General features: G+C 40.2%; 2 protein-coding genes across 2 annotated transcripts; one reads left to right on the top strand and one right to left on the bottom strand.

The window, feature by feature from the left end:
- Positions 1-611: 611 nt before the first annotated feature.
- Positions 612-25,594, top strand: mettl9 (methyltransferase 9, His-X-His N1(pi)-histidine). Its single transcript, XM_008120877.3, has 5 exons — positions 612-1,024; positions 7,508-7,698; positions 13,065-13,274; positions 17,268-17,452; positions 24,858-25,594. Exons 1-5 carry the CDS (start codon positions 851-853, stop codon positions 25,061-25,063), a joined length of 966 nt encoding a protein of 321 aa, XP_008119084.1. The 5' UTR covers positions 612-850; the 3' UTR covers positions 25,064-25,594.
- On the bottom strand, positions 19,100-23,315 carry igsf6 (immunoglobulin superfamily member 6). The gene is made up of 6 exons (XM_062964445.1): positions 22,765-23,315; positions 21,806-22,153; positions 21,030-21,136; positions 20,452-20,505; positions 19,993-20,067; positions 19,100-19,497 (listed from the first exon to the last, which is right to left on the bottom strand). Exons 1-6 carry the CDS (start codon positions 22,823-22,825, stop codon positions 19,456-19,458), a joined length of 687 nt encoding a protein of 228 aa, XP_062820515.1. The 5' UTR covers positions 22,826-23,315; the 3' UTR covers positions 19,100-19,455.
- Positions 25,595-27,487: the final 1,893 nt, after the last annotated feature.

Raw genomic sequence — 27,487 nt, 5'->3', positions numbered from 1 at the left:
ATAGAATTACACATTTTAATGCAGACATGGGCAAACTTGGGCCCTCCAGATGTTTTGGACTTCAACTCTCACAATTCCTACTGGCCAAAACACCTGGAGGGCCCAAGTTTGCCCATGTCTGTATTAACAGTATCACAAAATACAGTTAGAAACCCTCAAATGATGAAAACATTTATCCATAGCTTATGCGACTTTGGCCCCTTCCACACAGCTGTATAAAACTCACATTGAACTGGGTTATATGGCAGTGTGGACTCAGATTATCCAGCTCAGAGCAGATATTGTGGATGATCTGCCTGGATATGATGGGTTCTAGAGCTGTCTAGGGCCTTCTGTTTCAATAAAAGAAAGATAAAGTGGGCTTTTGGGGGGATCAGAAAGCGGCTTTGCTTTCAGGAGAGTCTCCTGCTCTAGGCCAGGCGCTTTGGAAGGAGGCAGCCTTTGGCAGGGACGAGGCGCGCGCCCGAGCCCACCTAGGAACAGAGGCGCGCCGCCGGCCCCATTGTGCCTCCGCGAGCTTTCAAAAGCAGCGCCCCCAGAGGCGCCGCTCGCGCCGCTCCCTGATTGGCGGAGCGGTTCGGGGGGGGGGGGGAGGCTCGCCGGCGTGCGCGCTCCCGAGGCCAGTGCCTGTGTGTGTGTCTGTGTGAGTGAGTGTGTGTGTCCCCGGCCATCCCGTCCGGCCGGCCCCGCTCTCCCCGAGGCCTGGGGTTCCGCGTTCGGCCTGTGTGTGCGGTCACTGAATGGGGAGCTGGGCGCGGGCGGCTGCCATGGAGAGAGGCGGCGGAGGCGGGAGGGGGTGACCGCGCGGCCCTCTCCTCCTCCTCGGCCTCCTTCCGACTCCGGGCCCCTCATGAGACTCTGGCTGGCCTGGCTGGGCTGCTGCACCTTGTCCCTGTGGGCGCTGAGGAGGAGGATGTGGTCTGGCCCTGCCCGCTACCTCAGGAGCCCTTTATCCCGCTCTCTCTACGCCAACATGATGGGCAGCCACGGCCAGCCGGCGCCGGGCCTCAAGGAGAACCACCAGGTAGGGGCCTGCCGAGAAGGGAGGGGAAGAGCTCTCTCTCTCTGAGGGAAAGTCTCCTTCGGAGCCTGTCTCCCTGGAAAGAGAGGCCTAGCACGGATCCAGTCAGGGGAAGGAAGGTGTCTCTCTCGGCGTGTTGCGCTTTGTGTGGGCGTCATAAAGGCACAGGGAGGCCTCTTCCTCCGGAGGGGGAGCCGGGGAAGCAGTGGCCCTGTCGACGGCGGCGGGCCTTGGGCCTTCCTTACCCCCCCCCCCCTCACGCCAAAGAGCCACGGGGAGAGCGCCTCCTGCTGGGGGGAAGGGGGCGCGCACGCAGGGAGGTGGGGGCCCTTCCACACAGCCCTAGATCCCAGAATATCCAGGCACAAAATCCCACCAAATCTGCTTTGAATTGGAATCTATGGCAGTGTGGACCCAGGGCCCTTCCCCACAGCCCTAGATCCCAGAATATCCAGGCACAAAATCCCACCATGTCTGCTTTGAACTGGAATCTATGGCAGTGTGGACTCGGCCCTTCCCCACAGCCTTAGATCCCAGAATATCCAGGCACAAAATCCCACCATGTCTGCTTTGAACTGGAATCTATGGCAGTGTGGACTCGGCCCTTCCCCACAGCCCTAGATCCCAGAATATCCAGGCACAAAATCCCACCATGTCTGCTTTGAACTGGAATCTAGGGCAGTGTGGACTCAGGGCCCTTCCACACAGCCCTAGATCCCAGAATATCCAGGCACAAAATCCCACCATATCTGCTTTGAATTGAAATCTATGGCAGTGTGGACTCAGGGCCCTTCCACACAGCCCTAGATCCCAGAATATCCAGGCACAAAATCCCACCATGTCTGCTTTGAACTGGAATCTATGGCAGTGTGGACTCAGGGCCCTTCCACACAGCCCTAGATCCCAGGCACAGTAATTCAGTTTAATGGCAAACTAGAGGTTCAACCAATCTATATATGTGTGTGTTTCATATAATATTTGCTGTATGAACGAGATGTTGATTTTTACTGTATATTTCTTAAGTAGTACAGTTTATTCTTGTGTAGTTTTCTCTACTGCCGCTCCTTGTGGTTCATCACAAGCATCAGCTTTTGTTTGTGGGTGTGCGGGGGGGGGGGGATCTTTTTCACACAACACACCAAGAGACTACAGGCGACACTCTAGTGTGTCCCAACACAAAGTTTAGAAAGCTCTGGTTTAGATTATAAGGGAAAGGAAACTATACAAAGAGTCAGAATGTGCATTTACAGTGTAAAGTTAAGGCAGTTTGACAGCACTTTAAATGCCATGGCTGAATACTATGCAGTTCTGGAACTTGTAGTTTGGTGAGGCAGAGAAGTAATATCCAGGCACAAAATCCCACCATATCTGCTTTGAACTGGAATATATGGCAGTGTGGACTCAGGGCACTTCCATACAGCCCTAAATCCCAGAATATCCAGGCACAGTAATTCAGTTTAATGGCAAACTAGAGGTTCAACCAACCTATATATGTGTGTGTTTCATATAATATTTGCTGTATAAACGAGATTTGGATTTTTACTGTATATTTCTTATGTAGTACAGTTTATTCTTGTGTAGTATTCTGTACCGCCGCTCCTTGTGGTTCATCACAAACATCATTGTTAACAGATTTTCTTTTCTTAAATAGAATCTTACCCAATTTAGTGGCAATTACTGCAAATCAATCAACAAATTGTGCAAATTATCAAAGTTATAACAGTACCTACACTTGGGCAGCATCAGCTTTTGTTTGTGGGTGTGGGGGGGGGGGGCGTTTTTCACACAACACACCAAGAGACTACAGGCGACACTCTAGTATGTCCCAACACAAAGTTTAGAAAGCTCTGGTTTAGATTATAAGGGAAAGGAAACTATACAAAGAGTCAGAATGTTCATTTACTGTGTAAAGTTAAGGCAGTTTGACAGCACTTTAAATGTCATGGCTGAATACTACGCAGTTCTGGGACTTGTAGTTTGGTGAGGCAGAGAAGGCTAAAGGCTTTGTAAAACTGCACCTCCTATGATTCCGTAACCTTGGGTTATGGCAGTTAAAGTGGTCCAACTGCATTAATTCTACAGTGTAGATGCATCCTTAGCTTTTCAGGAACTATCCGTTTATTGCCACAATTTGAGTGCAATTAACATGCTAGCCCATTCTAATTATATTGGTTGTTGTGTCCCTTCAATATGTTTCTACCTTATGGTGACCCGAAGGTAAAACCTATCATTTTTTTCAAGATTTATCCTTTGTTGGTTTTCCTTTGCCTTCCTCTCAGTCTGAGAAAATGGGACTTGCCTAAGGTCAGCTGGTGGGTTTCCATGGCCAAGCAGAGATTCAAATCTTGGTCTGCAGAGTCATAGTCCAACACTCAAAATCATTACCCAACTCTGGCTCTTTTAATTCCATCTACACATCCATCTTTATGTGGTTATTCCCCTCTATTCTGCTTTCTCCTGAAGCATCACAGACGTATCTGCAGGAAGAATTATATACCTGCTGCTCTCTCCTTGCTCTAGTAAGGCCCCCAAATTTCCTCCTTTTTCAAGGGACAAGTTCTCTCCTTCGAATGGGTGAATGTGATCTCATTCATTGTGTTTCTCTGGAGATGTTTGTCCTACAAGGAAGCCTAGTGATAATAATGTTGCAATTTGACCTCCAAAGCAGGGATGTGTAGACTGAAATACATTGAGATATTTGCAAACAGGAAAAGAATCAGTAAAGGCGGAGTTGTTTAAAAAAGAAATACTGGAGCAGTTGTGCAAACTACCTAGACACATGTTTATAAAAGCATGTTACAGTTCCGTAAAACTTTCAGATCCATCTGTTCTAGTAACGTGGCTATAGGTAAATTAGGACACTTTTCGGCTCCTTTTAGTGTACAATGGCAACTACGAAGAGAAGACGAGTAAGTGGAACATTACCTTTAGAGTACTGTACTGTATTTAGTTGTTTAAAAGCCAAGCGGGGAAAATAGAGTTGTGATGAAAAATACCCAAACCAACTTGGAATCTATGGGGGTTTATGGACCATCTTTTTGGTCCTGTTTTATTTTGTACAGTTGTAAAGAATTCATTTTCAGGGAATCACCTGAATAGTTTCAGATGTATATGTACATTTTTATACAGTTAAACTGACAGTAGCAATGGATATCATATGAATATTGATAATGTTTATTTTAACAGTAGGTGTAAACATTTCCAGATGCCATGAACTGGGACCAAGGAAAACTGGAATACTAAAGCTATTTGGTGTAAAGCTTTCCAGATACCATATCTATGATTGCTATCATTAAACAGGATTATTTCTGACCTCTCTTTTTGGTGTTGTGCAGTCAGAAGCCATGTGATCACTTTGGATATGTGTATTCTTATAGTTTACTGCTTCTCAATAAACCTGTCTAATCCTTGAAATCATCTAGGGATATTATTTTTGAGTATCGTTCCTATTAAAGTGAGGCACCTTGACCAAGGAGTGGATATTCTTCATTGTGATGCTTCAGCTTTCTTCATTGTAATGCTCCAGCTATGGAATATCTTTAGTCCAGGGTGATTCCCCCAGCACCTGCTGACTGTTTATGAGTTTTCACCACTAGGTGAAAATATTTGTTTGTCTATCCTTTTATCTACTGGTGGACTGGTTTTATCTGTTCGTTGGATTGCTTTTCCTTCATTCTATTTTTTCCCTTGCCTATCATTTTTATCAGTTTTTTTCCAGTGGATAGCAGCTTTATACTCTTACTCTCCAACCTAGATATCAGGGCAGCTTGTGTCAGGTTTTTCCATCATTTATAGTAAGGATAAAATACTATATGTTTATATTTAATTCATAGATGATTTAATAATTTCTCATTGAAAGAAGTGGAAGAGATGTATTTTCTGCTAATACACTCTTGTCACTTCAAAATTCATGGCTAAAGCCCTACATAACTACAGTTATGTCTGATGATGATGTTGCTCTAAAGCTGGCTTGGGCAAACTTCAGCTCTCCAAGTGTTTTGGACTACAGCTTCAAAACACCTGGCGGTTGAAGTGCAAAATACCGGGAGGGTCGAAGTTTGCCCATACTGTTTCTGCCTAGGAATGCCTCAGTTGAAAGGTTTCTGTAGATTGAGCCACTCAGAAATAACATATGTGTGTGTGTGTTTGTGTGTGTATATATATATGTGTGTGTGTGCGCATGCACACACATGAATATATATAATATTAATATTAATGATAATATTATGTTGTATTACTATTATAATTGTATATTTATATTATATACAATATTACTAATAATATTGCAATATAGTTGTATAATATAATATATTGTATGTATATATACTTGTAAACCGCCTTGAGTCCCCTTCGGGGTGAGAAGGGCGGTATATAAATGTCGCAAATAAATAAATAAATAAATAAGAGAGAGAGAAGGAGAGTTATTATTATCATTATCTCCCATTGCCACACACCAGTTGTAATGGGAAAGTAGTCCTTTGTAAGACCTTGTTTAGTCTCCCAAAGTAATCATTAATACTATTAATGTTTTAAAAATGTTATTGTATCAAAAAATTAAAATATTCATATATAATAATAAAAAATATAAAATAATAAAAAAGAAATAACATCGGCAATTTGCTCTAGTTATGGGACACATTGAGATATTGAGGTCCTGCCACAACTACTTGTCTGAAGGCACCACACAACTGGAAGGGCATTGCTATCTGCAGCACCATGGAAATCATTAAGTTGTCGTGCTGCCAAATAGAAACTAGTTGTTTTCAGTTGTATGCAGTTATTGAGTCTCCTTGTGGAGAGAAAAAATGGAGTATAAATCAACATAATAATAATAATAATAGTAATAGTAATAATAGTAATAATAGTAATAATAGTAATAATAGACTATAAACATGAATCCTTAGAAGTAACAAGACTGTAAATCCACCTTCCAATCCTGTAACTACTGAACAGGTTGCCAGCCAAGTTTATTAAGGTCATTCCCTGCTGCCACTGAAATTTATGTGATTAGAATCCGGAATTATTAATTTATTGGATTTATGCCCCAGCTTGCTTCTGAAGCACAGCTCTCAAGATGGCTAATAATGATACTATCAAGCAAAACGAATCCAATTAAAACACAAAACAGATTCCCAAGTCAATTAAAATGATGAAATGATAAAAAGTTTTATGTAAATGGTAGTTTCTCACGAGATATTGTAACAATTTCAATCTGTTTGATTAGGCTATTTGTAATGGGGAAAATTTCAATCTCCCCCTGCTTTGCCACTTTTAGAAACATAGGAAAAGACAGAAAAAAATCATAAGCTTTATGGAACTTAACTAAAGCAGCAGAGAACCTGGCTGTAGTGATTAGGACATTTCCAGGAATACAGAGGAAGTGCTAGTGAGATGTGTCCACAGTTGCTCAGAATGGGAAGGAACTTGAGTCACAGCTTATGTGTAAGGAATGCAAAACAAGGTGTTGGCAGTGTACTAGAACCAATTATTAAGGCCCAGGATATAATTGGATCCTGGGCAATGATGATGTGTAGATTTGAGCTGTTTTCATCAATAGGCAGCTGAAACAATTCAGACTGCTTATTTCATACCTCATTTGCTCAAAATTGTCTTATATTTAGAGTTTATCTAGCCAATAATTGGGAATTTTTTTCTCTGTTTAGAGCCACATTTTCTTAAGGATAATCTGCTATTCTGTTTGTGGGATTCGGAGAGCTATAGTCCAAAGGCTACCTTGTCTAAGCTCTGTTTGGTGAATGATGCAACTATCTGTAGGTTTTTGTAGCCTTCTGATTTGTGCCACAATTGGTTGATGTGTTATCCTGATCGTTGCAATAAGAGAACTAGGTCTTTGGCAGGTAGGCAGGAATAACCATAGAATCATAGAGTTGGAAGGGACCCCAAGAGTCATCAGTTCCCACCCCATTCTGCCATACAGGAACACAATCAAATCACTTGCAACAGAAGGAGACTCTTCCACTCCACACTCCTGTCTATTCTTATTGAGCTCCTCAGCAATATAGATCCTCAAAGTTAGCATCATAATCTTGATATTCTGATACCATCAGCCTAAATTGACCTGGAAACTACAGGTGGGCAAATTACACATTGTCTGCTCAGCTTTATATATGTTCAATAAAGACATCCTATAATATTTGGCAAAGTTCTAAGCCATTCTGAAAAATCTTCAAGGTGTTTATCAGACTGTCATACTAAGTCAAATTGTGTCCATCCATCCCAGTTTTGTCTGCTCTAACTGACAGCAGCTCTCTGGAGTCTCTTTGCCATATCTGGGTGCCTAATCTTTAAAATTACTAATGTGAAGGATCAAATGTAAGGCCTTCTGCATGCAGAGCACATACTCTACAGTTGAGCTATATTCATTCACTTCTCTCAAGACTATTCTTCTTTACTAACGTCTCAGTTGGCAGTGAGAATAATGTGAATAATAATTCTTGGTTATTTTTCTCCCCTGCTCATTTTTAGTGGTACGTGTGCAATAGAGAGCAGCTATGTGAATCTCTTCAGCCTATGTTCGTCCAGAGTTACCTTGACCAAGGAACACAGATCTTCTTAGATAACAGCATTGAGAAATCTGGCTGGCTATTCATTCAACTTTACCATTCCTTCGTGTCCTCCGTTTTTAGCTTGTTTATGTCTAGGACGTCTATTAATGGGTAAGTGAAAAAAATGGAATCATCAAGCTTGGAATGTGTTCTTAATTTTTTTATATTGCTATAACTTCAAGCATGCATAAAATTGTACAAAATGGATAAAGAAATGTTAAATTCAACTGAGTTGAATTAACCAAATTGATTTTGAGGCTGTTTGAGATCTTCATATTCAAAAGCAATATCTCTTTGAATAACAGTTAGGCATGGACTGTTGTCTTCATGCTTTTTTGTGGCCTATGTTCTAACAGGCCAAACTGTCACTATAAACTGCCTTTAAGATGAACCATTTTTCCTTATAGTAATTGCATGCCAGATGACCAAACAAACCATGGTTTATCTTCACAATTTCTCATGTTTTCTCTCACCACTATCTGCCTATTTCAACTGTTTAAAGGTAAACAGAGAAAGCCATGCTTTAAAAAAATCAGCGGTAATAAACCAGCAACTAACTGTAGATTCAGATTGTGGTTTGTGGCTGGTTAGCAAACGATAGCTTGATATCCGAGGCAAGTTGATCCATGATATCAAACCACCCCATATCTTATTGGAACATGTCAGTGCAAACTGTCGACTTCAACGAGAATGAATGCTGTAGTGTTCTAAACTTCGACAGCCTATCACTGTTGTGTCGTGTTCAGCTGTAGCACATCCCTAGACAGCATAATTGCACAGACTGGGTCAGGAAGTTCTAACCACAGCATCAACTAGCCAAAGAAGCTATGTGTTCATAACACATAATGTGTACTTGAACCAAAACATATATCAGAATCCCAAATACCAGGCAAAGCCCTGGTTGTTTCAATAGCAATGATGGAGGTCAGTTACTGATTAAATCGTTTAGCACTGACCTTTGGTAAACCTATAATGCAAATGTTAGTCTTGTGTGAGCTACTTTTTTTTTCTTAGTGGGGGCTGTTCCTGTTGACCATTAAGGCAAGAATGTGCAGAAAACAGATCTCCAGATGATCTGCAATAGATCAGAAAACATTTCTAACACTCAATTGCTTAACAACCACTCCAAAATGACAGCCTTCCTTGCCAAAATTATACAGAAATGAAGAAAATTGTGGATAGAAAAGGACTGTCTTTTTTTGCATGGCAGAACTGGGAGCTGTGTTTATCTCTAATGCTCAAAACAGACTGCTGGGCTCGGAATGTCTTAATTCTAAGTATGTATGTTATCTATCAGTTTCAAGTTGGTGTCTCTCAGAAATGAAAACAAATAAAGCACCAAACACAGTCTGTTTGCCCCTACAATAAAATGTAAGCTCTGTTGAATTATCCTGGGTTCTCTTGTTTGAGGGCCATGTGATCTAGAAATGGACAACATAGATTACTTCTGTTTTAGCTTCAATTGCTTTTCAACCAATTTTGGGTTTTTTTAAAATGATTTTGTGACATGTGGGGTTGAGGGCCTGTGAAGGTAAAACTGCTACGTTTTGTTGTGGTTTGGACCTATTTGGGGCTTTGGATTCTGAAAAATTGTCGGAAGGTTGGAAGGTTTGGGGTGCTTCATGGGCTACTAATTGGAACTATGTGTGTCTCATATGCTCCATTTTGTCCACTTTGATTCAGGGTGGGCCACACAGTCGTTCTAAGAGAACATGTTAGTCTGGCAATCTACCAACAATTTCATACATACACAGTGCCATTTCTACATTAAAATGAGGCACACGGGGAAGCATGCCTTAATTCAGAACAGTTATTTTATTTTGCTTCTTAAATTTCATTGCCACCCAACTGAACAGAGGGAAATAGGATGAATAGGGGTACAGAAATAGGAAAGTTGCCCATGAATTGCCCTCAGTGTTGTAATCCAATGTTTGATCTAAAACCCTTGCTTGCAGGGAGATAGCTGGCTGTGCATTGGGTTTTGGAAGTAATTGGGTATAAGCTTGCCTTAGACAACATAAAATATTTTTTGAAGAATGCCAATGTGTTTGGATAAGATGTGTCCCAAGTGTCTTGTCCTGAGTCACAAACATTCCTGACAGTGTTCATTGTACACATTTCATTTATTTTTGGTTGCTGAATAAGGCACATGAGGATCCTTTGCCTTGTGGCAGATATTTGATTGGAACGCACTGACAATTCTTCATTATTAATTTCACAATGTAGTATCTGTGTTGCACTGCAAAGACCCTGGCTCAAAGCCTTTTAATTCAGAAGGACCTAATGGAAAATCTGCTGGTGAATGTATGGATTTATCTTGTACCTTGCTGATTTTGTTTTAAATTATCTTTCATTCCATTGTTCTTTTATATTACCATTTGCTTAATTGTGGTTTAATGTTATACCAGTCAATGTTTTTGACCTGTACTTTTTGACTGTAATAACAGGGCCAAGGAAAGAGGTTATTCAGAAAGTAGGGGTGCTTTGTCCAAGCTCCTATTATGAACCCTAAATCTAGGATTCATCACATTGTGAGTAGGGAGCCCACAAAGTTGCCAGTAGAGCATTGTGTGTGTGTGTGTGTGTGTGTGTGTGTGTGTGTGTGTCAGGAGTGATTTGAGAAACTGCAAGTCGCTTCTGGTTTGAGAGAATTGACTATCTGCAAGTATGTTACCCAGGGGATGCTGGGATGTTTTACTATCCTGTGAGAGGCTTCTCTCATGTTCCTACATGGGAAGCTGGAGCTGACAGATGGGAGCTCACCCTGCTCCCTGGATTTGAACTGCTGACCTTTCAATCAGCAGTTCTTCCGGTACAAGGGTTTAACCCATTGCGCTGTTGGGGGCTCCATCATGTTGAATGATCCCATTAAAATCCAAAACATCATGCCTCGTAGGTTTTACATCTTCTTTAGCAGAATGACTATCGCACTACACTTTTTGACCTCCTTTCCCACCACCTCGCATTTTCCTCTTCTGCAGTTTGATCTGCTGAAGCTGGCATAAGTCTGTGTGAGGGAGAGAGAACGCGAGAGAGAGGGATAATATTATATTAAGAGCCAATCATACTTTTCAGCTAGACATTTCCTGTGGAGTGTGCAGTCAAGTACTACTTTCCACCCTCTTGCCTTCTTTGCCATTTTCCCTCTGCTCAAAAAGGGGTTCTATCGCTTTGAACCTCTTCTCCCCATGCCTTTAGGAATAATACCCTTGTGCCAATTTATCTGACACTGAAAAGTACCACCAGGGGGTTGGTCTTTTAACCGAAGTGGTATTCTGTACAAAATGCTTTCCTTGAACACTGTTATCAACATTTAACAGGTCATTTCCTATGGACCATTATATTCCACCCACATAAATCTGCGGTGCTTTCTCACTTTTCATCTGCCCTCATTGTCTTCGCTACCTATTCTTTCTCCTTCCTCTGTCCTCTCCCTTGATCATGAATCTGCTCTTTGCAGCGGCAGATGCCTTGGCGCCAATTGCTTTTTACACTCCAGTTTGGATTCTCTAGCTATGTCGACCAGACTAATGCCTTGCTCCCCTCTCGTTTCTCTTGCTAACCAATTATTTTCTTTCCCCCTGTATATTCTATGTATCCTTTCATCTGCTTGAACCTCTGTCGCTGCTACTGTAATCTTACAATATAGTCTTCAAAGTAGAGCAGGCCGTGATGCCATTGGCATGATCCATAGAGACCCTGCCTGTCCCCTGCCACACATTCCTTAATGAACAGCTCATTTGCTATTCTATGTTCTTTCCCATCCAAGAGAGCCTCAGGTAGCTACTGCAGTCCTTTGCTGATAGATTATACAGTTTTAAAATATTAATCTCCTCTCCCACTGCTTCATCCATGTCACCTTCAGCCTCTCTTTCACTCTGGTATTTCTGTTCTTTTACATCTTCCTTGTCGGTTTTTTTTTTAAACCTCAGTCTTTTGGATACAATCTGCTATCTTCTGTCTCTAAATGCCCTGTGAATGTAAGTTAATGTGTGCCTCTGCATGGTGTTGTATCCTCCACGCTGTCATTATTCATATGAAATGCTGTGCCAATATAAATTAGGTTTTATCTTTTAAATAGGTACTAAAATGAATGATAATAATATTTTGATATTATAATATGATTGTTTCATATTTTCTTTGTTATTTAAGTACTTTGAATAAAAACAAAAAGTGGAATTAGTTTTTAAATGAGTAGTCCTCAAGCGGCATTATAAGCAGGAAAATTCCCTCTGAAAGGGAGGGAAGGTATGATCCTCCAGCCTTCTAGGAAGGACCATAGCTTAGTGGTGCAACATGTTTTTCCTGATCCATGCTGATTTACACTTTGCCTAAGTCGTTCAGGATTCGTTTTGCACTGTAGCTAATCAGATGCCCAATGGAAACCCACAAGCAGGGTGTAACCCTCATGTTCGTGTTTCTTACTGCTAGCATATGAGTTGCATTGCCGCTGACACATAGCTATCATGATTTATCACTTTTCATAGCTTCATCAAAGTGGGTTTGTTTGATCTTTATTCAAGTTGGTGACCATTGCTGCATTTTGTGGCAGCAAATTCCATGAAAAACTAGTTGCTTTGGTTTGTCTGCTGTCTACAACCATCCAATTGCATCACTGTAGTTAGTGAGACACTCTCAAACAGAGAAGGCCGCAGACTATATAAAACTACTGCTCCCAGGCTTCCATAGCATTGAGCGATAGCAGTTAAGAATGGTGTCAAACTGTATTCTACAGTATAGACACACCCTTGGGCTTCTGATACTGAGCACAGGGAAGAGTCTGTCTGTCCACTTTCTGCACACACAGAGATAATCCTATTTTCATTTTCTGGAATACCTATTTCAAAGGCTCTTAAGTAGCCTGTACTAAAAATGGCCTCTTTGTGAAACTTTTGAGAATTGTCATCAGTCAGAGAAGTCTAAACATGACCTTCTGGTCTAAATTGTTCTAATTCTTTTTTTCTTCGTGGTCTCTGTGAAATCACATATACAGGAATCTTTTTGCTCTTTAGACTAGCTTACTTACCTTGTTACTGACCCAGATCAGTTTACCGACTATTCCTGCTCTTTTTTCTTCTTCATCATTGGCTAGGACTGCTTTTTGACTATTCTTTCTCTAGTTCTCCTTCAGCTATACATTTTGACCCGGACTATCTTGACTATGTGAATAGGATCAGGCCAGTAATGTCTTCTACCACCTTTTTAAAGAAGTGCTCGGCCTGTGGGGGGAAGTTACCTGACACAGATGGGCATGCAGTGTGCTTGCCCTGCCTGGGAGAAAGTTACACAGTACAGTCTTGTAGCGTGTGCCTCTCCTTTAAACCCTCATGCTTGCAAAAACCACGAGTCCAAACTCAAAGCCCTCCTTTATCCAACCACTGTGTCTAAAACAATCCTGAAGAAAAGTGACCTTTTTCTGAATATGTTTCTCCTCCAAAATAAAGAGGTACATAAATCTTTATCTTTTAACATTTCAGGTTGCTGGGAAGAGGTTCAATGTTTGTGTTTTCACCTGAACAATTTCAGAGACTGCTCACAATAAATCCAGACTGGAAATCCCGCAGGCTTCTCGATTTAGGAGCCGGAGATGGAGAAGTCACAAAAGTCATGAGTCCCCATTTTGAAGAAACCTATGTTACCGAGTTGTCTGAAACAATGATATGGCAGCTTCAGAAGAAGAAATACAGGTATCACAGAAATTGGCATGATGGTGCATAGGTACTGGGACATCAAAATTTTATCCTCCCCCCGCCCCCGCCCCCCAGTCTTCTTTCATAGCCTCAAAGTAACCTATAGCAATAATTCTGTTGCTGATTTCCATGAAATATAGAACATATAAAGAAAAAAGATTGTGTGAGAAGTGTTACATGTGCTACAGGACACATAGTGAAGTAGACTTTTGCATGTTTCAGAATCCCAGGATATGGACATTGAGTTTTTTCCCAAGAAATATACAAATAAGACAGTTGTTACTGGCTTTCCTTTTAAATTTTCCTTATCAAGAATTATGTTCTCATGTCTACAAAATATCCTTTTTTGAATTGTCAAGAGTTGGTGTTCCTTGTGCTTGCTCAAGGAAAGCAGTTAGGCAACAGCAAGTCAGAAATGATGGAGCAAACCCATGGCTTGTGGCTGAGGAAGTCAGATTGCCTGTTGAGCCTTTGCTCAACTAATATTTGTCAAAGAAGAATCTCCAGTGTCCAAATTCCGAAAATGATTTGCCCATGGGGTTTTCTTCACTCTTGAGGTTTTGAAACTTGTTCTTTCTTCCACTTTTTCTGTCCTTCTATTGAGTATTTTGTTTGTAGCTGCACAATAATAATCAGAGACTTTGCACAGAGGAGGAGAATTGCTATCAGACTTTCAATGGAACAGATTTGGGGCATCTATGGGTTGTGGTATCTCCACAATCCAGAGATTATCTTCCATGCTGTAGTAAAATAGGAGTAAAAGTTAAATGGAATCTAACAGTACATTTCAGACTAATAATTTATATTTTAGCTATTTTAGTTTTCATAGATGTCATGCCACTTCCTTTGATGAACCGATGAAGTAGTATTAAAGCCACAGATTTTAAGTGCAATTAAACAATTGTGGGTGTATGATAGAAGGTTGCAAAATACAAAAAAAAAAATCGTGGCCCAGGCTATAAATCTTTATAGAACTTTATGAGGGTATAGATGCTTCCCAAATCTTTAAAGTTATTAATTAGTATTGATTTGTACAAGCACTAAATCTACTTATCTGAAGCCAGTGCCCTTAAGGACAAAAACTTCCTCCTGAAAATTCCTTTATTATGTGTACAATTACAAAGACTGATGTATTAGCCTATACAGCATGCTGTGTAATGGATTGGAATTTATGAGTTCAGCTTTTTCTCTTTCATTTTTCTGCCTTTCTTTTCTTTGATTTTTTTTTGTTTAGAACTGCCATTTGTAAGCCCCATATTGGTATATTCAGGAAAGTTGAAATTAGGCTTGCTCAAATAATTCGATTTCCCCGTTACCCGTTATTAATTCGTTACTTTCGTTTGTTTTGAAGCAATATACGGCCTTGATTGTCCACACGTCTGGATATCGCGGTTTCGAATCGCGAGAGGCCGTTTTTCGTTATGTCGTCGTTTTTTTCGTTAGGAAAAAAAAGCTTTTGCAAATCACCCAAACTCCCACCATTCAGGCCCTTTCCTTTTGCCCCTCAGCAAAAGGGGCGTCACGGGCTCAGCCAATGGGAGGGGGCGAGGGGGAAGGAGGCCGAGGAGGAGGAGGAGGAAGACGGAGGGGGAAAATGGCCGCCGCCGCCTCGCCTCAGCTCAGGCCTGATACTCAGAGGTTTTGACGTCTGTGCGAAGCTAGGCAAGTGGGGTTTATATATCTGTGGAAGGTCCAGGGTGGGAGAAAGAACTCTTGTCTGTGGGAGGCAAGTGTGAATGTTGCAATTGGTCACCTTGATTAGCATTGAATAGCCTTGCAGCTTCAAAGCCTGGCTGCTTCCTACCTGGGGGAATCCTTTGTTGGGAGGTATTAGCTGGCCCTGATTGTTTCCTGTCTGGAATTCCCATTTTCTTGGTGTTGTTCTTTTACTGTCCTGATTTTAGCTTTTCTGTAGCTAAAAATGCATATAAAATTGATTCTATAGGGAGGATAAATGATTGGATTTCAATTCCTACAGCTTAGCTTTCTCTGCCAATAATGCTACCATATCAAACTAAACCTCCCAAGATTCTGTAGCAGTGAGCCATCTTGGATATTGTAAGGGATTTATTATTATTATTATTATTATTATTATTATTATTAGACCTTGCTCCCAGGAAGGTGCCTTCGCTGTGGCTCCCAACTTATCTATCTACCTTTCCACATATTCTCCACATTGTGTGTATGTGTATGTATATTATATATACATGAGCCCCGATGGCGAAGTGTGTTAAAGCACTGAGCTGCTGAACTTGCAGACCGAAAGGTCCCAGGTTCAAATCCCGGGAGCAGAGTGAGTGCCCGCTGTTAGCTCCAGCTTCTGCCAACCTAGCAGCTTGAAAACATGCCAATGTGAGTAGATCAATAGGTACCGCTCTGGCGGGAAGGTAATGGCACTCCATGTAGTCATGCCGGCCACATGACCTTGGAGGTGTCTATGGACAACACTGGCTCTTGGGCTTAGAAATGGAGATGAGCACCAACCCCCAGAGTCAGACATGACTGAACTTAACGTCAAGGGATACCTTTACCTATATATACACACACACACACACACACACACACACACACACACACATATGCAGGGACTATATATATATACACAGTATATATCACACACACACCAATTTAACAAAGTTTCAGCCACAAAAACAAAGTTTCTGAAGTAGAACAATGACTTTCACAGTAAAGACAACCCAATTTAACAGGAAATAAGACTTTCAAACCAGGAACAGATTTCTGCAATTATTAAAAAATGGTTTATTATAAAAGCTATGAAAATTCGCCAAAAATCAGAGGATAAGGGAAACGTTCCAAATTTTGGTGAGCTATCAGTGTTAAATGTGTTCTACCACTGTACCAAGTTTGAAGAAGATCACTCAAAAAATGAGGGTGGGAGAGTCCTGTAAAGTCCTCTTCCTCTGTGCTGTTTTTGGAAATTGCGCATGCGCGTCCGCCATTAACGAATTAATTTAGAAAATAACGAATTTTCGTTAATTTCGAATTTTTTGGGGGGCAAAATTCGGAAATGACATCAGAAACGAAACGCTGGCGCCCCCTGCTTTTGAAACGAGTTTAGAATCAATTTTTTCATGGATCGCTCAAGCCTAGTTGAAATCCTCTGCAGCTAGTTTTGGGGTATTGCCCATTTTGGCCATTCATGTCCATTTAACCTCTTTTTTCAATTGTACTCTGCAGTGCAATTGGGTCTTGCCAATTTCTAGACCCCCCACTCACCAAATGCATATTAACATATTTTAATATTTATTAAAGATCTATATATGTAGAGAGGGGGATTATTAATACTATTAATGTATAATATTAATATAAATTAACATAATAGTGATTATATCCATAAATAATGTAAGGAGAAATGAATCACCTTTTCTTTGTCAAGTTTCTTATGCTTGGCCTTTTCCGCTGTGGCCCCCTGTTTGTGGAACTCATTGCCCATTGAAATCAGGCAAGCCCCCACTCTTTTAGACTTTAGGAAAGATCTAAAAACATGGCTCTTCCGATGTGCTTTCGGAGAGTAACTGTTACACACTTTTTTGTTACTCCCCCCATCATCTATCCTCCAGACTGTTTGCTATTTTATGTCTCTGCTCCCCATGGTTTTATTCTTATCTTTTTCTCACCCCAGGTTTTAACTGAGTGTTCATGCGGCCCGCCCTGTTATATTGCTTTTTTGATTTTGTGTTGTACTGTACATGATTATTTTTGTATTGTTGTAATTGTATTATGATATGTTGTTTTTATATTTTGCTATATTGTATTGTTCTGGGCATGGCCCCATGTAAGCCGCCCCGAGTCCCCGTTGGGGAGATGGTGGCGGGATATAAATAAAGTTTTATTATTTTATTATTATTATTATTGATGGATTAGATTTAATGAGGTGAAGTCTTTCTTTGGTTACCTCACCTTCTCATTGCTGTAAGCAAATAAGCCATTATCTAAGTGTAAGCCTGTGCTTTTTAAAAACTTTTTCAGAATACTCGGCATCAACGAATGGCAAAATGCGGGCTTCCAGTATGATGTCATCAGCTGCTTGAATCTGCTTGATCGCTGTGATCAGCCATTGACTGTATTAAAAGATATTAGAAGTGTACTGGAGCCTACGAGAGGCAGAGTTATCCTGGCATTGGTCCTGCCTTTTCATCCGTATGTGGAAAATGGTAAGTATCTACCTGATGCTTGTTGAGAAAAAGGCACATATGAATTGCCCCATGTAAAGAACACCTATATATATATTTAAAATAATCTTCTGGGACCTTCTTATCAGCTTGGGATTGGGTTTGACCAGAAGGACAACAACCAAAGCTACCTCCAGTGCTGAAGGATTCTGAATAACGGGCCCTCTATTGTCCTCCATAGCCATGTACCATGAGACCGTCTTCCATTTATGCAGCTGAAACACCAGTTTGTTGTACCTGGAAATCTTGATTTAAATTTCCAAAAATGTCCTTAATATACTAGTACTCCAAGGTATTGTGGAAAACTAAAATAATAGCTCCAGATACAGCCATTTTTCCTCTTTTATCAGAGAAATACACAGGACAGGTATCTGACACACTATCCATGGTTGGCTGCCGGGAGCTGCCTGAGAATGGATATGCTGGTACCAAAGTTTTCTGAAAGGTGATGTAGTGAGCCTAGAACATTTTGCCATTTGAAGTTTAACCCTTCCTTATCTTGTCATTCTAATGAAAGTATGGTTTTAGGTGGTTGTGGTGATCTTAACCCTAGATACGAAAATGATTAAGTGTGCCTAGTTTGACTCCGTTACTTACTGTGTGTTAAAGCTGTTTCCCATTTGTATTTTGTCACTACTTATTTACTTCTCCCCTACCTCACAAATAGGACATAAGGTGTATTTTTTTTAAAACCTTGTGTAATTTTGATCCTCACAAAACATGCCCTGAAAATACAGAGTATTTTGTATTTATTCTGGGACTCAAGGTGGCAAAACCCATTCAAATGAGAGCCAACCCCACATCTCTTTTAGTCCAGAAAAGTTGCTTTATCTCATGGCCTCAAAACATTGCCTCTTGTTGCTTCCTTCAGAGCACACTAAAGGACTATGCCTTGACTCCTTCAGGTGTGGCACACTTTGTTTGCCATAGGGAAAATTGACTCACACATTGACTAAATTCATGTTTTTCTAAGCAACCTATGCAAATAACCACATTATGGTGAGTTGATCTGAATCTCATTTTATAAATGCTTTGCTGTAGTTCCAGTATTGCATCCTTGGCTCTAACAATGTTTAAGTCTTGTCATGTTTAAGGCTTATTACTAGCTGGACGGGGTTCAGTAGGATGTATGCTCAGTCTTTTTAGTCAGGCAAGTTTAAGAAACTGATGTCATTCCAAATTAAAAGCAGGTCAGTAGAGGCAGTGATTGAGAAAGGGAGAATGGATAAATGCTTGGTATGGAATGCAAGCTGTGGCATACTAGAAGGACTATTTATGACAGAGTTCTTAGAACTGGAGGCTGATTTATGGTTTGCCGGTTGCTCTGTGGTAGGCATCACATTTGTAGCTGTTCTTGTACTGTGTGGGAATGTTTAAAATTTATGCCAAGTGGCACAGCCAAACCATAGAACTGTAGTAAAGTCAGTGCAGAAGAAGCAGGCACCCTACTTCTAATTACATGTGACGTAGTCCTTACAAGGACTTATTTTGGAGACTTTAGACAACCATGGACCACAGTCAGAACAGAAGAACAGGCACTTTCCAAATGTTCTGCATTTGTCTCCAGGTTCAAAGAGTTTTGCTCTAGTTGCACAGAAGCCCTCTTCATCACAAAACCAAGCTAACGTATGATTTTTCAGTTTTTTAAATATCATGTGTGCACATAAATGTTCTTTTTTAAAAAGTCCTGTTTCGTTTAGTTTTATCAAAATACAAAACTCTTACATACTAGTTTCATCCAGTGTGAATACACATCAAGTAAAATGAATAAATCAAAAGGATAACTACAATTAAATGAAAGGCAAACAACCCAAGTGAAAATAAACAAACATGGACAGATGTTAACAAAGGGCGAACAATTCTACTTAGTCCCTGTGCAAAATACTTTGCTGGTAAGTGGCAGTCTTCATAGAGATATTTTTCTTGCAGATGTTGAGCATCTGAATCACATGCTCAGCTGTGGGACTCATGAAATAAAAAAGTAACTAGGATGGTACATGTCTTTTGCCGAAGTTAGCCAGATGCCCCTGAAAGAAAAGAAAATAGCACATTCAATAATTTACAAACAAAAGAAAACAGAGGAAAAAAGATCATGTAGCATCTTAATATGGATTTCAGTCATAAACCATTCTTTTTTAAAAAAAAATCTGACTTGATACTTCACAAATGCCATATGTATAAGAGGAGGAAAATTAGACTTGAGTTTCCCCAAACCCTTGCACATTTCCAAGATCCATTTGCTGAAAGCATCTGTATGTCACACACTGTCACACACTGACAAAGTCAAATATCAGGCTTCAATTAAATATATTTTAAAGAATATTTATAACATGACCAGCTACAGGTAAAACCAGTATTCTATAGCTTGCTTTGCTATTTCACTTCTCATTCATATAGAATATATTAGTACAGCATCCAATCTCATTACTGCCTCTTAGTATATCACTTCCTTCCCTTTGTAATGCCATGGGAATATACATGCAAACCCATTTTCACCCATTTTGATGCTACTGGCTACTTACAGGCCACTGCTTTCTTTTCTTCTTTTTATAGATCTCCTTTGCAATTGCTTGACAAGCATCTCTGGTCTCTTTAGCCTGGGAAATTAAAAAAAGGTTTTGAATAGTGTTGTGGTCGAAAGGAGGCGAAACCTTTATCGCATACCTCCTCTTGCAATGTCCAGTAGAGCATTTCCAGGGATGCAACCCCATTTGCACAGTATAAATCACCAAGAGGATTCCAGCCCATGTCCATATACATAGTTATTTCAGTGTGTTCCCCAAGTTATTTCTAACTTCTGCAGACTGGGGTTGTTTTGTACCTTCTGATACCCTTCCCCTTATCTTCCTTCCTTCCTTCCTTCCTTCCTTCCTTCCTTCCTTCCTTCCTTCCTTCCTTCCTTCCTTCCTTTATTTCTCCAGAAGCTACAGCCAGGTAATGAGTTTGCTATTACCATAGTTTCTCAAATAGCTAACACTTACATGAACATTTTGCTTCCCTCTCAGGTCTTCGTTTTCAGATTTCTTGAATTTTGGCTATAAAAGAAAGTAAATATGAATGGTTTGAGTACATAACAAAGATGGTAGCCTTGCAGATGTTAGAGGATGTGGTTCATTTTTGTTGCATTATTTCTATAAACTGCTCTGGGCAGCAGGCTGGGCAGAACATTTTGGACCAGATGCAGCTTGTAAACTCTGTTCAGATGAAAGAGTATATTGTAGTTATCCAATGCAGAAAATGGGCTAATAGTATTACATTAACTAAATAAATGCAATAAGTGCATTTGGCACTTTTAAAAGAAAATCTGGTGCTCTCACTTCTACTTTGCCCCAGATTGAGATAATTTGCAGAAGTGCAAAGGGTGTTATTGTCTCTATAATAAATGTGTACATGAACAAAGTCATGCATCTCTTATACAACCTACAGATACTTTTCTAGTTCAAGGATTCTGGAAATCGTGGTCCAAAAATGAACTTTTTTCAGAGTCATTGCAAAAACATTGTACATGTTTGGATACTTATGCAGAAGCAAATAAAGAAAGATGCAATCATGAATCTACCTTAGAGAAGAACTTCAAAATTGCCAAAATTGCAGTGATGTATAAGAACAGCAGCAGTGATATGGTCACCATGATGTTGATAGCTCCTTTGCTGTATATCTTAGTTTCTTTGTTAATAGTAAACAAAAAAAGAATACAAGATATGTCGTTCATTTCCCCATTTCGTATCAGGTTTATAGTATGAATTATTTTGTCATCCTCACTACAATTCGAAGACTCTGGGCTTTGGTTTTATATTAATGCTTTATATCTTGCTTCCTACCCTCAAATGTCACCTTTGGTACTTCAGATATATTTAAAATATGCCAAGCTTCCCTTGCAATGCAATTCCAGGTTGGCAGATATACAAGAGAGAAGGTCCTCCCTTGTGTGCCCACTAACTCAGCCAGTTGGGGTGATTAAACACACAAAAGATCCTCCATTGAGGGTCCTAAAATCTGGGCAAGAGGCAGCCTTTCAGATATTTTACCTCAAAATGAAGGCTTTGTAAAGAAGTAACAGCCTCTTGAGTTCAACTTGGAAGTAATCAGGCAGTTTGTACTAAACACAATAGGTAACACTTCCCTAGAGTCTCCGGTAAGGGTGTTTTTTTCTTTCCATTTGTAATACTAAAGATGAAATTAGTGGTTTCTGTATACAGAGCATACCCGGTACCATATGATTATGCCTGTAAAATCACACAATAAACTATATTTGGGGGCATTCTTTGATAGGAAAGTGGATTTTAAATCTCTTTAATAAAGTGTTAAAAAACTCAAAATACAAGTGCAACTGACCTCTGATCACTAGCAGTGTTCCTTCCCCTGTGGTCTTGGAGGTAGGTGCTTTGGAATCTGGAAATGCTATCCCACAATAATAAATTCCACTGTCATCAGCACTGAGCATGTTAATTTGAAGCAAAGTGTGATTATCTGCTGGGCGAAGCACTTCGAATTTGTCTCTGTTTTTACACTCAGGAGTACACAGATCCTCGTGGGTTTTTGCAAGATACCGAAACCATAGAATATTAAGGGATGACATGGGGCATTTCTGGGCAGAAAAGGTGCACAATATAGTAATGTTGCTGGATTCGGTAAAACCTTCCAAGGATTGAGGTTGTCTTACACTCACTGTACATTGGTTACCTATTGAAAAGAGGGAAAATGTGCATTGGTAATCTTCAGAGTGAGCTGCATTGATGTTTGAGATCTGCTCTCATTCTTGCTTCTTCTACTCAGCCCAGCTAGGACTACTAGTGATTGTGGTCACTCTCAAGCACACTTATTAGCGACTAAATCCTCTGAACTATCGTGGTTTATTTCCACAGAACTGTCAGCTGCTCAATAGAAGGTAGGGTGAGGCAAGATGTGGTGTGTCCCTCTAAATTTGTGAAATAACTTGGTTAGGAAATTGTTTCCCCCTGTTTGCCTCACCCATTCCCGTCCAGGCTTACGCAGAACACTCATTTTCTGTTACTCTCTGTAAGAAATCTGTGTGAATCCAAAACCATCCTTAGACAGGGTCACAAGTGCCCCCAGTTAAATTCAAGTCTATAGTCCGCAAAGCCAATCAAAGTATTTTGATTTAAGTAGAAAATTTCTCAAGCAGCTCTCCCCACCGCTAACAAGAAAAATGCAACCACGACACATTAAGCTGGCAATTACTTCATTTTGCTTTATGATAAGGCTAGCCCTGTTGACTGTTATTTTAAAGCTCAATAATAACTGAAAGCATTGATTAAAAAAAGATTCCTTACCAGCACAATATGATAGCCAGGTAAATTCCAGAATCAGAACCCATCGTGTGGAGGTTATCATTTTGCCTGTGAGTTTTCTCTGAGAGGGTTTAGCTTCAGAAAGTGGAAGTAAGTCACTCTGAAATAGCACCAAAATAGGAAACTCTTCGTAGTTAATGCCCTCTTATTACTCAAGAAAGGAACTTCCTGAGAGTATGGGGAAGCATAAGGCTCTGTTTTCTGAAAATATCTTGGCTTATTTGATGAAAGCTGATGTCGCAGTTTTTAGCACAGATCATGTTTGTCTTCCTTCTGAATGAACTGATTCCAATGCCATACATGTGTCTTCTCTCCAGGATAGGCTTGAGACATTTTGCTGTCTGAAGTGTTTCAAGAAATTACATTTTACATAACCTACCCAAAGCAATACTCAAAAGTAGTCAATCTATTTGGTTCCTAAAACAAAACATTCCACAAGTGATTCCCTGGCAGGAAAACAGACCATAGTTGCAAGTTGTTTGTCTATCTGCTGTACTGTACAGAGTGCAGCAGTTCTTCTTGTCTTGTAAGGTTTAGTGGTTTAGTGGTTGAGACTGCACTCTCTCATCCAAGTTATTCTTTCACTTCCCTCAAAGAAACCGCACTGAAAAACTGTCTTGAACATAACTCTAGGCTAAAGTCATGACACAGTTTTAAGAGCATTCAAGATCATTTGAGACAAGCATCACTTTTAATGGCATGTGTATTCAACTCTTCCCCCGCTTTTTCCCTGAAACATTTTTTTAATTTTAGGTGTTGATTTCATATCAGTTTTATCATTGGACTTATTTTCTCTCTCCAGCATAAATGGTCAGGTGTTCTGGATTTCAGCTATAGTTAGAATGAATTTCAGTGGGGGTTTTTTTTTGGTCAGAACTGAAAGCGGATCCCATGCTCACTGCAGTTTGTTCACACTCACTCATCGAAACCAACATGCTTGGTTCTACAATCTTGTCCAGACATCAGTGAAGGCTAGAAAGACCAGACATATAATGGGGAATGTTGCTTGATAGAGGGAAAGGCACATAGTGGAAGTTTTCCTGAAGCTTAAATTTCATGGGCTTCTTTTCACACTGGTGTTTTGATCCTTAACATAGAAAAACACAGCCATGCAGGAAGCTTAGCATGGCCAAGAGACCATTAGTCAAAGCAATATTTATAACCTCTTGGTTATAAATCAGAAGAACAAAAATAGTACCTTGTTCATGGGTCTCTAGCCCAGCCATGGACCATTCATGAAAATCTTATGGGTCCGCACATAGTTAAAAACCTGAGGAACACCAGGATGTGAAAAACACTGCGATTCCCAGACCCAAGGGTAAGATGGTGTGGCCTCAGTGTTTTTGGACTGTAACTCCCAGAATCCTTCACCATTAACAATAATAATAATAAGATTATTATATTATATAATAATAAGATTATTATATAATAAGATCTCCCCCTGAGGGAACTTGGGGCGGCTCACAGAAATATCAAATACAAAACAATAACAATATACAATACATCCATAAACAATAATAAATTGTAATATTTGCACATTAACCAAAAATAATAAAAACACACTTATTAAAAACATAGAATTTAAAAACAGCGAGGTTGTAATAGTAGATTACAATGGTGCCTAAGCTGATGTTGCAAGCCAAGAGCATCGACTGGGCCTCAACAGTCCACCTTGCTCAGCCTAATAGGATCTGAAGGAGTGGCCAAGTCAGTCTGATTGAGTTAAACCAATGGTTTGACACCTTACAGACAACCCAATTTATTATAGCATAAACTTTACTATAAGTCATTAAAGTGCCACAGGTCTCTTCATCATTTCAACCTAAAAGTAAATTCATTCTGCCCTCTATTTTTAGTTTGTTGAGCTGAGTATTGCTTTTATTTGTAAGCCTCCAGTAGTTTCCTAATGTTTTGGAAATGCTTGCCCTCCCTTTTTTGTGCTTTCCAACCAATTAGTTTTGCCCACTTTGTACCAGATTTGTTTATAAATGGACTTCACCTCATAGATGGCAGGATTGAAACCAGATATGAATTATTAAAAATAAATACCTAACAAAACCCGTATGTTCTCTCAGTAGGTGGCAAGTGGGACAAACCTTCTGAAGTTTTGGACATCAAAGGACTGACATGGGAGGAACAAGTGAACAGCCTGCCAGAGGTTTTCAAAAAAGCTGGCTTTGCCATAGAGGCATTCACTAGACTGCCCTACTTATGTGAAGGTGATATGTATAATGACTACTATGTCTTAGATGATGCTGTCTTCGTCCTCAAACCAGTGTAAATGTACCTTCTGAGTCGAACCCAAGAAGCAGCCTGTGAATGAAGCGTTTTGATTTTTTTGTTTTTTATTATTATTATTAATTACAGGAAAGGAGGAAAAAATTGTGGTTGTCCATTCTAAATCGACGTCATGTATGAAGTCTGAAGGTCAAAAAAATACTAATTTTCTTGTAGTATGTTTTTTTAAAAAGAACATCTTTTTTAAAAAAGAAAAAAAGACAGAGCTCTTCCGCTGATGATTTCTTAACCCCCACGAGGTCCCTGCAGTCCAACAATGAGAAGATATTTTTATACCTGACAACGGTAGGACTTGATTCAACAATAGCCAGGAGGTTGCACAAACTGAACCCGTGTGCATTGTTTTTCTCCAGGACATCGGAAGAGAACCCTGGCGATAAAGCTGCTTGCTCGGTATAAAATTTGGGTTGATGAAGTGTTGGGATAGATTTTCTTCCATGTTTATGAAGTTATTTTATCTGTTGGTCTTCAGCACATGTTTTTAATCATGCCTAATAAAACTTTTTTGACATGACTCTTGTCCCGGAACATTTCGTTTTGCATTTGCCCTATTGTCAATTAATGTGTTTTGGTGCTTGGTGATGTTGAAGCATTTAATACCTTTGAATTTTAAAAATGACTTGTTCCTGTTGAAAACTGAAACTCCTAGAACTGGGTTGCTGTGAGTTTTCCAGGTGGTATGGCATGTTCCAGTAGCCGTCTCTCCTGATGTTTCGCCCACATCTATGGCAGACATCCTCAGACGTTGTGAGGTCTGTTGGGCTGAAGTTTCCCCATGCCTGTTGTCATCCCATTTTTAGTAGTTGCTGGGCCAAAAAAGGTTGAAGCTTTTGGGCATATTTTGGGACGCTCCAAGCCATCCAACAGATATACATATTAACTGATTCAGGAAACGTAGTACAACCAGTCTCCGAGTTAGAAACATCTGACTTACCTAGTTACAAACTGGTGAGACAACAGGAAGTGAGAGGAGTCTACTCAGAAGGGAAAATAACTTATTAAATTAACATCCTTATTTCCACAAGTCACACTTTTCAAAATCCAAGTCTCACAGGGATAGAAAGTGAGGCGAAATCTTTTGAACGGGCACAGACAGCAAAGGAAGCAACACAGGGGTGTTAACCCTTCCCTGTGCTATCCAATAATATATATGGCTGGAATTGTACTATTCCAGCTTTCATACAGATTCAACATGAAAGAAGATTCCATTGAACATTAGGAAGAACTTCCTGAGTGTAAGAGCTGTTCAGCAGTGGAACTCTCTGCCTCGGAGTCTGGTGGAAGCTCCTTGTAAGCTTTGAAACAAGCTGGATATCATCTGTCAGGGGTGTTTTGATGGTGCTTTTCCTTCATGACGGGGTTGAAATAGATGGTCCATGTGGTCTCTTCCAACTCTATAATAAAACTAGCTGTGCCCGGCCACGCGTTGCTGTGGCGAAGTATGGTGGTATGGGAAATATAAAGTATTGAGGAATTGGTGGTAGTTAAGGTCAAGGGTAAAGGTTTTCCCCTGACATTAAGTCCAGTCGCGTCTGACTCTGGGGGTTGGAGCTCATCTCCATTTCTAAGCCGAAGAACCGGCATTGTCCGTAGACTCCTCCAAGGTCATGTGGTTAGCATGACTGCATGGAGCGCCGTTACCTGTCCGGCGGAGCGGTACCTATTGATCTCACATTGGCATGTTTTCGAACTTCTGGGTTTGCAGAAGGTGGGGCCAACAGTGAGGGTGCTCCCCCAGTTCAAACCTACGACCTTTCAGTAGACTTTCACTTATGCAACATAAATGGGCCAGCAGAATGTTGGATAAGTGAATATGTTGGATAATAAGGAGAGATGAAGGAGAAACCTATTAAACACCAACTGAGATTATGATTTTACAAATTAAGCACCAAAACATTATGTTATACAACAAATTTGACAGAAAAAGTAGTTCAATAGGCAGTAATGCTACATAGTAATTACTGTATTTACAAATTTAGCACCAAAATATCACAAGGTATTGAAAACATTGACTCCAAAAATGCGTTGGATAATCCAGAACATTGGATAAGCGAATGTTGGATAAGTGAGACTCTACTGTATTCTAATTTTAGTGTTTTAATAATAATAATAATAATAATAATAATAATAGTAGTAGTAGTAATGCTTTGCTTAGGAGTCTGTACATGGTCTGCAGTCTCTGAGATGCAGTGTGAATATCAATATGCTTGTATACACACACACATATATACACCAGATATCATTAACAGCCCTTTCCATTGTGGTCCTGGGCACTCTGCACATGCTCAGAGGACACATTCCCAAACCCCTGTCGTATCTAGCATCTGTCTTTTTCCCAGCATTCTTTCTCTCAGCCAGGAGGGTCCTCCTCCTTCTTCCTTGCTTGGCACTCGGCACATGCTCAGGG

Source organism: Anolis carolinensis, unplaced genomic scaffold, assembly GCF_035594765.1.
Source record: "Anolis carolinensis isolate JA03-04 unplaced genomic scaffold, rAnoCar3.1.pri scaffold_13, whole genome shotgun sequence".
Classification (NCBI taxonomy): Eukaryota; Metazoa; Chordata; class Lepidosauria; order Squamata; family Dactyloidae; genus Anolis; species Anolis carolinensis.
Note: the sequence above shows the minus strand (reverse complement) of the source record. Positions and strands in the feature narration are given on the sequence as shown.

What these genes read in the sequence shown, in the direction of transcription:
- mettl9 (XM_008120877.3), top strand. Translation starts at nt 851, where the DNA reads ATGAGACTCTGGCTGGCCTGGCTGGGCTGCTGCACCTTGTCCCTGTGG. An exon ending in TCTAGGACGTCTATTAATGG is followed by an intron (nt 7,699 to 13,064) that starts GTAAGTGAAAAA and finishes TTAACATTTCAG; the next exon opens with GTTGCTGGGAAGAGGTTCAA. An exon ending in CTTCAGAAGAAGAAATACAG is followed by an intron (nt 13,275 to 17,267) that starts GTATCACAGAAA and finishes AAACTTTTTCAG; the next exon opens with AATACTCGGCATCAACGAAT.
- igsf6 (XM_062964445.1), bottom strand. Translation starts at nt 22,825, where the DNA reads ATGATAACCTCCACACGATGGGTTCTGATTCTGGAATTTACCTGGCTA. An exon ending in AACACTGCTAGTGATCAGAG is followed by an intron (nt 21,137 to 21,805) that starts GTCAGTTGCACT and finishes CTATTAACAAAG; the next exon opens with AAACTAAGATATACAGCAAA. An exon ending in TTTTGAAGTTCTTCTCTAAG is followed by an intron (nt 20,506 to 21,029) that starts GTAGATTCATGA and finishes TTTCTTTTATAG; the next exon opens with CCAAAATTCAAGAAATCTGA.